This window comes from Bos mutus, chromosome 2 (genome assembly GCF_027580195.1).
Source record: "Bos mutus isolate GX-2022 chromosome 2, NWIPB_WYAK_1.1, whole genome shotgun sequence".
Lineage (NCBI taxonomy): Eukaryota > Metazoa > Chordata > Mammalia > Artiodactyla > Bovidae > Bos > Bos mutus.
Genome location: NC_091618.1, coordinates 93,614,216 through 93,629,052, shown reverse-complemented (window position 1 = coordinate 93,629,052; position 14,837 = coordinate 93,614,216). Strand labels below are relative to the sequence as shown.

The 14,837-nt window shown below is 36.0% G+C and overlaps 1 protein-coding gene across 2 annotated transcripts in view; it reads right to left on the bottom strand.

Moving 5' to 3' along the window:
• GALNT13 (polypeptide N-acetylgalactosaminyltransferase 13) overlaps positions 1 to 14,837 on the bottom strand; it is a 672,291-nt gene that overhangs the window by 594,984 nt on the left and 62,470 nt on the right. For both annotated transcript variants that reach the window (XM_005896463.2, XM_070380823.1), the window contains exon 3: positions 4,716 to 4,961. In XM_005896463.2, the coding sequence (XP_005896525.1) occupies positions 4,716 to 4,857 (142 nt within the window). In that variant the 5' untranslated portion in view covers positions 4,858 to 4,961. The remainder of the gene's footprint in view (positions 1 to 4,715; positions 4,962 to 14,837) is intronic.

Sequence of the window (14,837 nt, the reverse complement as noted above, 5' to 3'; positions counted from 1 at the left end):
TCTAAATTACATTTTTACTGAAAGAGACGGAGAAAGAAATTTTTAGTATTAACTATGAGCTGGAGAAGACTCTTGAGGGTCCATGGAGGGCAAGGAAATCAAGGCAGTCAATCCTAAAGGAAATCAAGGCTGAATACTCATTGGAAGGACTGATGCTGAAGTTCTAATACTTTGGCCACCTGATGCAAAGAGCCAACTTGTTGGAAAAGACCCTGATGCTGGGAAAGACTGAAGGCAAAGAAGATGAGGGCAGCAAAGGAGGAGATGGTTAGATAGCATCACTGACTCAATGGACATAAATTTGAGCAAACTCTGGGGGATAGAGGAGGACCGAGGAGTCTGGCATGCTACAGTCCATGAGGTCACAAAGAGTCAGACATGACTTAGTGACGGAACTACAACAACAACAAATAAGCTGCATGATAACAGAGACCTTGTTTCCCTTGGATCTCCAGGTCTTAGCTCATAGTCCATAATTTTTCTTGAAGAGTTACTTCCTTTTGGGGGGCTATACCCAGAATAACCGCCCCATGCTGTGGACCTGACTCAGCCTGGACAGCAGAGTCTGGTGGAGTCTCATTCAGACCTTTAATGACTTTCACAATGTTTAGCAGACACTGATAAAGGGTCAGCAATGAGCTACCACTCCACTGAGAGGCTTAGCACATCATCATGTTTAATTCTCAAGGCAGCTCTGTGAAATAAGATTTATTGACTTTACGGTTCTCATCTTAAATAGAACACCAAGATTTTGTTAAGGAATTTGCTAGAAGTCACACAGCTATTAATAATTCACAGGGGAGGACTTGAGAACCAGATTAGTCAAAAAAGCTGGGTTTTTAACCATGGGGTGATCTATCTTGTTATGCCCCCTGTGATGTCTGAGGTGCTGATACTCGGGATTGCTTCTTATTTTTTGCCCATTACCAGACTATGTTCTTCTTTTTTATAACTAAGATATAATTAGTGTAAGTTTAAGTTTATAACTAAGTGTATAATTAGTGTAAGTTTAAGATATACAACATGTTAACTTGAGAAGCACTTAAGTAATTAATGATTTGGTAAATGAATGAACGTATCTCAAAAATTAATTCAGAGTGTTTGCTAATATTGGGTATTTACAAGTGGTTTAAAATTTAGAACTAGAAGACATCTTAGAAACTACCTAGTCCAAAGCTTTATTTTAATAATGCGACAAAAACGTCCAGAAATATCAACATTTTTGATCAAAAAATCCTGTTTTTAACATATCTAGAACCTGAGAATTCCAGCCACGTGCACTTTGTACAATATCATCTACATGTAAATAAAATATTTTAAATACACAGTATGAGTTCCTAAATAAAGTAATATTCTGAAATAATGAGTAACAATAGAAGATGAAATTAAAACTATAAAGCCTAATTTTCACATTTTCAAGACAAATATTAATGTATAACATTAAAGAAGTATTAAAAGTAAAGAGAATATAGTTTAATTTTACATTTTAAGTACAAGGAAAAATTACTATTTTTGCCTTGCATCATCAAATTTTACATTTTGAGATTTGAAACTGAACATTAAGAACTTAAATCAGCAAAACTGCTCTTTAGGTACTTCCAGAAAAGGCTGTCATAATTTTGCTGAATCAGATCATAAAATTTTTTGTGACCAATCTAGATGTCTCCATTCAACAAATGACCAAGTGATCATACTAAACTGACATGATCCATCAAATCACATTTCCACTTTCAGCCAAGCAGCAGCTCAACCAATTCTAATGAAGAAGCAGAGAAGGCTGATTTATTCTGTGATTTTAACCAAAGATCAGCAAATCAATCCCCATGCTCATTTATCAAAAACTGATGGACTCATAAAGTTTTCCTCTTTGAATAATTCTAATAAAAGAGCATAAAAAATGTATATAAACTAAATGGGTCTAGGCTCAGTCACTTTCATATTACTTTCTCTCAATTTTTTGTGCTAGTCAGAAACTCTGCTGAAAGAATTAGACTTATTTTGAAAAGAAGATAATCATAATTTCTCCAGCTGGACCAGAGTATAATAAAATATAAATATAATATTATATTATATAAAAATATAATAATAAAAAAATAAGAATATAATACCAAAGTAAACTAAAGATGTCCAACAAAATCACACAAGAAATTAATTTTTAGAAATGCTTTTCTGAATTTTCCTACTCATACAATGAGATAGTATCAATGAAATTCTCTTTCTTAGAATATTTTGATTAATAAATAACCTCAAAAATATCTATATATTAGAAGCAGAATACATTCATTAAATGAATGGAAACCTCAAGTCAGTAAATTAGATTCACTTTTCCAAAAGGTACAAATGTATCAACTGGGCTTCAAAGTTTACCTTTTGTCTTGCTTATAAAGAAAACTTTTGCTAAGTAAGGAATTAATATAAACTAGATTTTAAGAAAAAAGTATTAAAAAATGTTAAGAAAAAAATTCAAGGAGAATAAAATTATCTACTTCTGCTTCATTGACTACACTAAAGGCTTTGACTATGTGCATAACAAACTGTGGAAAATTAAGGAGGTGGGAAAACCAGACCACCTTATCTGTCTCCTGAGAAGCCTATATGCAGGTCAAGAAGCAACAGTTAAAACTGGACATGGAACAATGGAGTGGTTCAAAACTGGGAAAGGAGTACATCAAGGCTGTATATTTTTACCCTGACAATTTAACCTAAATACAGAGTACATCATGTGAAGGGGTTTCCCAGGTGGCTCAGTGGTAAAAAAACCCACCTGCCAATGCAGGAGTTGTGGGTCCAATCACCAGTGTGGGAAGGTCCCCTGGAGAAGGAAACAGCAACCCATTCCAGTCTTCTTGCAACTTTTTCCTTATAGTACTCTTACTTCCCTGATGGTTCAGATGGTAAAGAATCTGCCCGCAATGCAGGAGGTCTGGACTTGATCCCTGGATTGGGAAGATCCTCTGAAGAAGGGAAAGGCAATCCACTCCATTATTCTTGTCTGGAGAATCCCATGGATAAAGGAGCCTGGCAGGCTATAGTCCATGGGATCGCAAAGTGCTGGACACGACTAAATGACTAACAATTTCATTTTCACAATTTTCACATCATGTAATATGCCAGCACAGATGACTCACAAGCTAGAATCAAGATGGAAGAATATCTACAATCTCAGATATGCAGATGACACCATCTTAATGGCAGAAAGTGAAGAGGAACTAAAAAGCCTCTTAATGAAGGTGAAATAGAGTGACAAAGCTGGCTTAAAACTCAATATTCAAAAAATGAAGATCATGGCAACCAGTCCTATTACTTCATGGCTAAAAGATGGGAAAAAATTGGAAACAGTGGCAGATTTTATTTTTGTGGGCTCCAAAATCACTGCAGATGGTGACTACAGCCAGGAAATGAAAAGATGCTTGCTCCTTGGAAGAAATTCTATGACAAACCTAGACAGTGTATTAAAAAGCAGAGACATCACTTTGCCAATAAAGGTCTGTAGAGCCAAAGCTATGGTTTTTCTAGTAGTCATATATGGGTGTAAGAGTTGAACCATAAAGAAGGCTGAGTATCCAAGAATTGATGCTTTTGAACTGTGGTACTGGAGGAAATTCTTAAGAGTCCCTTGGACAGCAAGGAGATCAAAGGTGTCAGTCCTAAAGAAAATCAACCCTGAATATTCATTGGAAGAACTGATGTTGAAGCTGAGGCTCCAAAACTTTGGCCACATGATAGGAAGAGCCAACTCATTGGAAAAGAGCCTGATGTTGCAAAAGACTTAAAAGGGCAGCAGAGGATGAGATGGTTGGATGGCTTCACTTACTCAATGAACATGAGTTTGAGCAAACTCAGGGAGATAGTGAAGGACAGGGAAGCTTGGTATGCTGCAGTTCATGGGGTTGTAAAGAGTCAAACACGACTTAGCAACTGAATAAAACAATAACTAAAACTAATTTCAAGCATGCTCAAGTACTTTAGAAGCACTCATTCACTAGGAATGTTTCAGAAATAAATTAATGACATTTAAGCCAAAAGAAAACATAGAAAAATTACATGAAATAACTTTAGGAAATGAATCACTATATTTAATAAATCACCATTTATATAAATTATTATGTTTCTTCAGCATTCATGCTTATCTAGTCACTGACACTGGTTCCTTAAGAGGGAATATTGAGTGAAAATGAGTTTGTAATACACTTAAAATTATCTTTTGCCTTTAAGATAGGGTGGCAAGCTGATAGCCCACAAGTTAAATCTAGCCACCAACATGTTTTGCTTTTTAAAAAGTGTCCTTCTTTTATTGCTTTTGGAAGTTTTGAGGGCTGTAATGTAGTCTCATTTTGCTACTTTCCTCACCATCTCACTTCAGTAGTTTTCCTTTTTTACATTATGTTCTCGATCTCTAAAGGCTTATGCTTCTGAAAGCCTAAATTTAAAATTCTGTCCAATTTACATGCTCAGTACAGTCACAAAATGTTGGAATTATTAGAATTGGAAGTACTTTAGAGGTGAGGTAATTCCTCATTTCTTCCAACAAAACACTTGAGGCCAAGAAAAGTAAAGTAGCTTTCCCATGGTAGCTTTCCCATGGCTAAATGTACATCAACAGTTCTGCCAAATAAGTCAATAAACTGAACTCTTATTTTGAAATGTCATGTTTTTTCATGAGTCACCACCATTCTTATCTGCATAAAAGAAATGTCTGCTTCATAAGTACTTACCCCTGAGTGCAGGCAGCAGGGACCTCTCCTTCTTGTCATCACATTTGTTACATTCACTGAAGTACAGGAGTAAGAAGACATCAACGAGAACCCACATCAGTGAAGTGGCTAGAACCACCTTGCAGTAAACAAACCTCCTCATATCTTCCCTTGATTTCTAGTTAACACAGAGATCAAAGACAGACACGGCTGTGACAAATCCAAGCCACAGAGGTGAACTCCCGGATAAAAGCAGGATGCATCCCACTGTATTTGGGGGAAAAAAAGGAAGAAGAAAAAATAATTGTCTCACAGTTTATTTTGCATAAATGTGATATAACATGAAACATATGACCATTTAACGCTTTCATATATATCAGCATTTGGCCTTCAAGTTCAGAATTAAAAGTCCAAATAAATGAGAGTTGTAAGCAAGCCAAGGGGCTTAAATTGAAACAATTAATCCTAGATCTGCCACTTTTGCTGGGCCCCTGGGAACCACTTGCTTTCTTCATGGTGTATTGCCTTTGGCTTAAAGTTCTATCACCATATTCTGTAAAGCACTAGGTTATAAAAAGTGCAGTTCTGAATTTACCATGAATCAGCACTTTTAAGGAGCCAGTGTTGCTGAACTAGAGTCATCCTGAGTTATTATATATTGCAATGGCTAAGAGCTGGTCTTTACACAGATAGGCCTGGACTTATTCACTTCCTACATAGGGGAGACTTTGTAAACCTCAGTTTTCTCATCTATGAAATGAAACTAACAGTGCCGAAAATAAAGATTTGCTATGAGGACCAAAAATTATAATGCTTGTAAACCTTATTGCAGAATACAGTCATTAATATTAAGACATTTAAAAAAATATTTGACAAAAAGGCAATTAATTGAAATAAGTCATCAGTTATTTATCCTTAAAAACTCATCTGATCTGCATAGAAAATAACCACTACAGATATGCATTTGAGAAAGGTTAGCAGACATTCATAAAATTATCAGTGAATAATACATTAAATGTAAAGTGATTTAAAAGAAAATAACCAGAGCAAGAATTCTAAAGGCATAACAAAGACATGTGTGCAATTATTAAGAGATACTTAAAATAAATGTGGAATTAATAACATATACTTGTTTTATTTATACTATATAGAACAATAATAACTACCTTGTTATTTCTATCTATAGAATAATTATATCAACACAAAATAGTCTCATATCATTGGCCACATTAAAATAACAGAAACTGAAATATACATTTATTTATGTGAATAAGATAAGTAACAATTTTGACAGATATTTGAGGAGAACAGCTATTAAATACAAAGATACTTGGACCATCTCAGAAATGCTTGTCTCAAAATAAAAACATCAAAGTACAATTTGCTGAGGCAGAAGTTGTTTAAATTAATGGCAGCTGACCTTGCTTCATAAAGCAACACAAATGCTATTGTCCATCACAATCTGATCAGAGTAGGAACAATTCAAAGCTTACATAAGGTTACAATTTTAAAAATTATTATAACAGAGCCTACTTTCAACATCTACATAAAATTTACATTTATTCAACAAATATTTTTAAAAAATAGAACATATACAAACCTAAGGAATGCATAATATTTGACACTGGTTGTTTTTCTTGAAAAAAAGCATGCTAATTATTTTGTTTCATTTTAACTTCATTTTTCTGTAAAAATTACAAGTAAACATTGGAACTCAGCCTTGAAACCTGACAACAAGGGAAGGATTCCCACATATATATTTCCTGTTACTTTATGTGTATGTCACTGAATATGAGATTTGAAACAATTCAACCTATTTAATTTTCTGTCTTTCTTTGGACATAAGATGGAGCAGGTTCCTTTAGTTTATTGTAGGAAAAGAGCCCTGTGTAAAAGTATATATTACACTGATGGTAGCTAAATGCCCATTCCCAGATTTAGAAGGAAAACCTTAAAATAAAACATCCCATAATACAAAAATCTATACGTTATATAAGATCTATGTATTATAGGATCTTTTATCATAAAGATCTATAATAAAAGACATAAAAAGAACCATGACTAGCTGTCATAAAATGGAATTATGAATTTAAGTAAGCATTTTGCCTCTCTGTGCTTCATTTTCTTTACTTATATTTCCTTCCCCATCTACCTCACAAAATTGTGATACTTAAGCAAGATAATGTATGAGAACATTTTTTAAAAAGAAATATAAAGAATATTATAATACAAAATCTGAAATCACTTAATATTAAACATTAAAATGTCTAAGATAAGTCATTTCCTAATAAGAGCCTAATAGTTGAGGTTATTGAGAATTTAACTTAAACTTTAACTATAATAGAAAGTGAAAATCACATCTTATTACCACTTCAAGCATTATTCAAATTATTGTAATTTCATACCCTGCTAGATCTATATATCAAGATATTAACACTGAGAAAACTCTAACTTTACTATATTATGTGATAAAACTAAGTTGCTCTTTAAATATTTTAATTTATGAAACAATCTTTCCTTATATATATCAAGTTTTTAATTCTATTTACTGTGAAAATACCTCTACCTTGAAAACATACTAAATTTTATCATTTGTTATCTGCTAGTACTTGTAAAATAGTAATCACATACACTGTTTCAATACTCTTCTTAAGAACAAAACAGATTGAGCAGAAGGATGGCACAATATACAAAGTAACACTAACCAGTTCAGTTCAGTTCAGTTCAGTCCAGTCGCTCTCTGCAACCCCATGAATCGCAGCACACCAGGCCTCCCTGTCCAACACCAACTCCTGGAGTTCACTCAGACTCACGTCCATCGAGTCAGTGATGCCATCCAGCCATCTCATCCTCTGTCATCCCCTTCTCCTCCTGCCCCCAATCCCTCCCAGCATCAGAGTCTTTTCCAATGAGTCAACTCTTCACATGAGGTGGCCAAAGTACTGGAGTTTCAGCTTTAGCATCATTCCTTCCAAAGACATCCCAGGGCTGATCTCCTTCAGAATGGACTGGTTGGATCTCCTTGCAGTCCAAGGGACTCTCAAGAGCCTTCTCCAACCCCACAGTTCAAAAGCATCAATTCTTTGGTACTCAGCTTTCTTTACAGTCCAACTCTCACATCCATACATGACCACTGGAAAAACCATACCCTTGACTAGACAGACCTTTGTTAGCAAAGTAATGTCTCTGCTTTTCAATACGCTGTCTAGGTTGGTCATAACTTTTCTTCCAAGGAGGAAGAGTCTTTTAATTTCATGGCTGCAGTCACCATCTGCAGTGATTTTGGAGCCCAAAAAAATAAAGTCTGACACTGTTTCCACTGTTTCCCCATCTAGTTCCCATGAAGTGATGGGACCAGATGCCATGATCTTCGTTTTCTGAATGTTGAGTTTTAAGCCAACTTTTTCACTGTTTTTCACTTTCATCAAGAGGCTTTTTAGTTCCACTTCACTTTCTGCCGTAAGGGTGGTGTCATCTGCATATCTGAGGTTATTCATATTTCTCCCGGCAACCTTGATTCCAGCTTGTGCTAACACTAACCAACATAAGCACAATTGGTGTCCCAAGTTTATCTAAGAGAATCAGCATCTGTATTACAGTTCTATTCCAGTAAGACCCTATTTATTTACAAACACTACTCTGTTTCTCAAGCCAAATCCAAGTTCTGGCTTGCCAAATCAATGTGGAACATGGCTAACATTGCATCAACTACAGGCTCTCTATTCTTTTCTAATTGTTTCAAAGTTTTGAACACAGTATTCCCCTCTTTAAAATATTTCTCTAGATAGGAAAAAAATCAGGAGTTAGAGAGCTATCAAGTATCATCTTGCTAATCATATTGTTTTTCCTTTTTTTTCTTCTTGTCCACTAAATAATGGTATTAGCCATAGACTTTGAGATATTACAGAATTTTTGTTTGAAAACATGCACCAATTTTACTATTCTATAAAAAAGGATTTCAAATATAAAAAAAAATAAGATCTAAGTAATGCTTAGAAGTTTGGTAAGTATGTTTTTAAAATAAGAAAGACTTTTTTTTTTTTTTAATTATAAGGCTATCACTTACCTGGGTTGGGGGGGGGTTGTCTACTTTAGTTGCTGTTAGATACATTTTTATCTCTAGTCAAATGTTTTCTTTTGTAGAAAACTACATAATTGCTGCAAATATATTCAATCTATTTTATGAGGCTCCCAAAGGATGAATGAAGCTCATGGAAAACTTTTGGCAGTGCTTCCAGAACATTCTGGCTACCAACACACTTTAAATGTTTTAAGTAGTTAGGCAGGAACTTCTGGGAGCTGATGACTGGACAATTATGCATTTTGATTTAATGACTAAAAATTATAGTGAGTAAGCTTTGAAAAAGTTACCCCGAATTAATTACAGTTTTTATTGACAGAAAGACTGGTCTTCACATAAATGAAAATCTAAAATTCAGGTGGACTAGGGGAATCTACCTATAGCCTAAATCAAACAGTGCACTGTAAAAAAATACTGTAAACCATAAAAACCATGCCACAAGGAAAGATACAGTAAGAGACAAAGAAACAGCCAATGATAATGTTAAATGAATGCCTTATGTGGAAAGATAGTGGAAAAAAATGAGAAAAATGCCCTCACTTGCCTTTAAGGAAACTTCACATATTCATAACATCAAATTTGACTATTAGTAGGAAACCAAGCATAAGACCTGCCGAGTTATGATGCCATAATCTGAATCTGAGTTCCACACTCACTTACTGTATAACTTAATTCAAGATACCTAAATGTTCTATGCCTTTTTATATTCACAAAATATGAACGGTAGTTGTTTACTCAGTCATATCTTACTTTTCATAGACCCCCATGGACTGCATTCCAGACTCTTCTGTCCATGAGATTTCCCATGCAAGAGTGCTGGAGGGGGTTGCCGTTTCCTTCTACAGGGATCTTCCCAACCTAGGGATCAAACCCACATTTCTTGCAATGCAGGCAGATTCTTTACCACTGAGCCACTGGGGAAGCCCCAAAATATAGCTGAGAAATGTATTATGGTCATCTGAATAACCAAATGTATATTTCTTATAGCTACCTCATAAGGCTCTGAGTATCTAATTAGTTACTACATACAAAGTTCTTATAATGGTACCTGACACATAGGAGGAGTTCAATATATAGTAGTAATAGCAATTGTTAATAGTAATAACAGTACTTGAGGCACAGTAGTGCCTCTTGAGAAACCTGTATGCAGGCCAGGAAGCAACAGTTAGAACTGTACATGGAATAACAGACTGGTTCCAAATAGGAAAAGGAGTACATCAAGGCTGTACATTGTTACCCTGCTTATTTAACTTATATGCAGAGTACATCATGAGAAACACTGGGCTGGAAGAAGCACAAGCTGGAATCAAGATTGATGGGAGAAATATCAGTAACCTCAGATATGCAGATGACACCACTCATGGCAGAAAGTGAAAAAGAACTAAAGAGCCTCTTGATGAAAGGGAAATTGGAGAGTGATAAAGTTGACTTAAAGCTCAACATTCAGAAAATGAAGATCATGGCATCTGGTCCCATCACTTCATGGGAACTAGATGGGGAAACAGTGGAAACAGTGTCAGACTTTATTTTGGGGGCCTCCAAAATCACTGCAGATGGTGACTGCAGCCATGAAATTAAAAGACGTTTACTCCTTGGAAGGAAAGTTATGACCAACCTAGATATCATATTGAAAAGCAGAGACATTACTTTGCTAACAAAGATCCATCTAGTCAAGGCTATGGTTTTTCCAGTGGTCATGTATGGATGTGAGAGTTGGACTGTAAAGAAAGCTGAGCACCAAAGAATTGATGCTTTTGAACTGTGGGGTTGGAGAAGACTCTTGAGAGTCCCTTGGACTGCAAGGAGATCCAACCAGTCCATCCTAAAGGAGATCAGTCCTGGGTGTTCACTGAAAGGACTGATGTTGAAGCTGAAACTTTAATCCTTCAGCCACCTGATGCGAAGAGCTGACTCATTTGAAAAGACCCTGATGCTGGGAAAGATTGAGGGCAGGAGGAGATGGGGACCATGGAGGATGAGATGGTTGGATGGCATCATGGACTCAATGGACATGAGTTTGGGTGAACTCTGGGAGTTGGTGATGGACAGGGAGGCCTGGCGTGCTGTGGTTCATGGGCTTGCGATGAGTCGGACATGACTGAGTGACTGAAGTGAACTGAACAGTAATAGTTACTGTCATCATGAATAGCATTGAAAGAACAAGAAAAAAAGAATGAGAATTCTCTTCCCTAATCCTTAGAGAAGCAGTGCACATTCAGTATGTGTGTGTTCAGGAGGTCAGGAGTCAGGATGAGAAGCACAGATATGTTCAGTATTTACAAATATATTAATATTTATATTATATTGAAATATATTTAAGAACTGAGTGCCGAAAAATTGATGCTTTTGAACTGTGGTGTTGGAGAAGACTCTTGAGAGTCCCTTGGACTGCAAGGAGATCCAACCAGTCCATTCTGAAGATCAGCCCTGGGATTTCTTTGGAAGGAATGATACTAAACCTGAAACTCCAGTACTTTGGCCACCTCATGCGAAGAGTTGACTCATTGGAAAAGACTCTGATGCTGGGAGGGATTAGGGGCAGGAGGAGAAGGGGATGACAGAGGATGAGATGGCTGGATGGCATCACTGACTCGATGGACGTGAGTCTGAGTGAACTCTGGGAGTTGGTGATGGACAGGGAGGCCTGGCGTGCTGCGATTCATGGGGTCGCGAAGAGTCGGACGTGACTGAGCGACTGAACTGAACTGAAATATATTTTATATTTACTTATTAGACATATATTTAACAGATGTAGTTGCTGATGGAATATGAGTTACACAGGATTTTACAGTTGTTAAAACTCATTGAACTGTACACTTAGGATCTGTGCATCTCTCTATGTAAATTATATTTCATTTTTTAAAGGTGAAACCAAAATGTTTATGTCCCTATTGCATGATTCATTGATTTACTCAAAATTTTATCAACTAAAGAAATTATAGTCCAACTGCATCAGATACTACATTCTGATCTAATTTCGTACCATTGTTCTCCATACCAGTCACTTGGGTCTCCTGGCTTTTCCTCACACATACCAATAACTATCTTGCCCCAGGGCTGTGCATATGCTGTGTTCTCTGCCCACTGATACAGTCATGGCTTCCTGCTCTAACTTCCTTCAAATCTTACTTTCTAGTCAAATCTGGAGAGCTTTCCTCTCAATCTATAAATAGCACACAATTTAATCACTCTGTATTTCCTTAGCTCACTTTATTTTACTCTTGGTACCTATTAATACTCTCCTAACATATTTTTTAAATGTACTTTTGAAAATGTTTGTTTATCATTTGTCTCTTTTTCTTAAATAATTAACTCCTTGAAAACCAGATTGCACACTTTACATATGCCCTCTCTCACCTCAAAAACATATTTAAATTTTAAAACTCCAGCATTGTTGTTATGTGTGGAATTGTGTGCCTCCCTCCTCAAGAAGATTCATATGTGAAGTCTTAACCCCCAGTATTTTAGAATGTGACTATATTGGAGGATAGATCCTTTCAAAAGGTAATTAAGTTAAAATAAGGTCATACAAAGGAGCCCTCATCCAATATGACTGGTATCCATATGAGAAGACGTTATTAGGACACAAACACAGAAAAAGGCCACGTGAAGACAGAGAAGGCAATCATCTGCACACCACAGAAAGAGGCTTCATAATGAAACTAACTCTACTGACACACTGATTTGGACTTCTGAAATCTGTTGGAAAATAAATTTCTGTTGTTTAAGTCACCCAGTCTGTCATACTTTGTTATGGCAGCCTTAGCATACCAATACACTGGTTAAATTTAACTTTCCCCTACACCACTCCTACATGCAAACAGATGAACATGACTAGAAAGAAACCCCAAAAATATGCTGCCTGTTCTCATTTTAAATCTATGAACTCATACTGGACTTGCAGTGCCTCAGAGCCATCCTACAAAAGCTCTAGTCAAATCAATTTCCATTCCTCAGATAACTTTGCACCTTGATTGCCTTTAGACTGTCATCTCCACACTGTTTTCTCTCAGCTCATCACTACATGTGTACATTTAGCAGGAAGATATAAACAATCAGAAGAGGATTTTGCTTAATGCCATGTTGAGTGTATTAACTTGCTAGTTCCTATGACTGCCACGCCTAAATCTGCAAGTCTGAGTGTGATGATGTATGAACTATCTTTTAAGGAGTATAACATCCTCTGATCCCACACATTCATGGGCTTTACTGATACACTTGTCTCTTCTGCCTCAGTTTTTTCTCCTTGAATAAGTCATTTCTATCAATACAAAGATGCTATGTGAATAATCATCTTAAACTAATTTGACTCCACATCTCTTTTCATCTATGCTTCCAGTTCTCTGCTCATCTTGAATGCAAAACTCCTGGAAAGAACTATGTATAATCATTGCCTATACATCCCATATCCTTGTCCTTCCATTTTATTTTAAACCCAACAGTCTTTAGCTCCCACCATTATCTGAGACAGTCATGGCCATCCAATGGTCAGTTCTCAGTCATTATCTTACATAAGCCCTAAGCAGGTTTTGACACAACTTAGCCAAAATACTTTGTACTATTTTCTGACAGCTCTTTTTTTCACACCCCTATTTGACCTTGCAGCAAATTCTGTTGGCTCCATCTACACTCCAGTATTCTTACCTGAAGAATTCCATAGACAGGGGTTGCAAAGAGTTGGACACATGACTGAGCCACTAACACTTTCACTTTCTACCTATAGATTTAACCTACACAATCACCAACTTGATATACTGCTTTAACTTAAAAAAAAAAAAAACTGCTTTATTGGGATAGAATTCACATACTATTCAGTCCAATCCACACATTTAAAATGTACAGTGCAATGGCTTGTAGTATAGTCACAGAGTTGTGCATCCATTGCCACAATCAACTTTAGAACACTTCCATTTCCTCGAGAGAAAACAACTCCTTTTTACTGTAACCCTCCAATCCTCCCATTGCCCCTAGGTCTAGGTTACCACTAACTGAGTATCTATCTCTATAGGTTTGCCTATTATGAACACTCCACATAAATAAAGTCATACAATATGCTGTCCTCTGTTACTGTCTTCTTCAGTTAGTATAATGTTTTCAAGATTTTATCCGTGCTATGGTACATCTCAGTATTTCACTTCTTTGTCTTGACAAATAATATCCATTGCATGAATATATCAGGTTTTATTTATCAGTTGATCCACATTTGGGTTAATTCCACTTTTTGGCTACCATGAATAATTTGGTGATGAATATTCATGTACAAGTTTTGATATATGGACAAATACATATGGACATATGTGTTTATGGACATATGTGTTTCTTGAGTATATATGTAAGAGTGGGATCAATTTTCTTAAATACATTCCCATAAAACCTATTCTCCACACAGAAGGAAATTTGGTCATGTTAAAATTAAATTTTAATCAGATCTTTTCTAAGTTCTGGTCATTATTGACCAATGGCTTTTTATTACATATATCAATAAAATAAATTCCAACTCCCTAACTTTGCCTATAAAACAACCAAATATGGACCTTGACTGCCTTTCAGATTTCATCTTCTAACTCTTTCTTTTACTTAATGCACTCCAGAATCTTCATGCCTGAAGTACTCTCTAGAACACTGTTCTCCTAAGTAATGAAACAATCTTTCACACTTTCTCTATTCAGATGACTGCTCAAGTATCCCCAGGGAGTTCTTTTCTGGACCAACTTATCTAAGATAATGCCCTTCCACCATCTATGCAATATACTTGTGTGGTTGATTCAGAATACGTAACACTAGTACTTGTTTATTTATTTGCTGCCTGATTCTCACCATGGAATTGCATCTATTATTCTCTGTGATATCCTTAAGATACCAAAAACATTTTTTGGCACAAAATCGGTGCTCGATCAACATGTGTCGAATGAATCATTGCAAGAAGGACTGAGAAGTAAAAGGTCTGGTAAAAACGCAGAGAAAATTATACAAACCCTGGTAATAATAATAATGAAAACTGAAAACACTGTATTAAACATTCATTTGTTCGAGCTGTGGGTGAATGGTGCTCTAAACTGAAA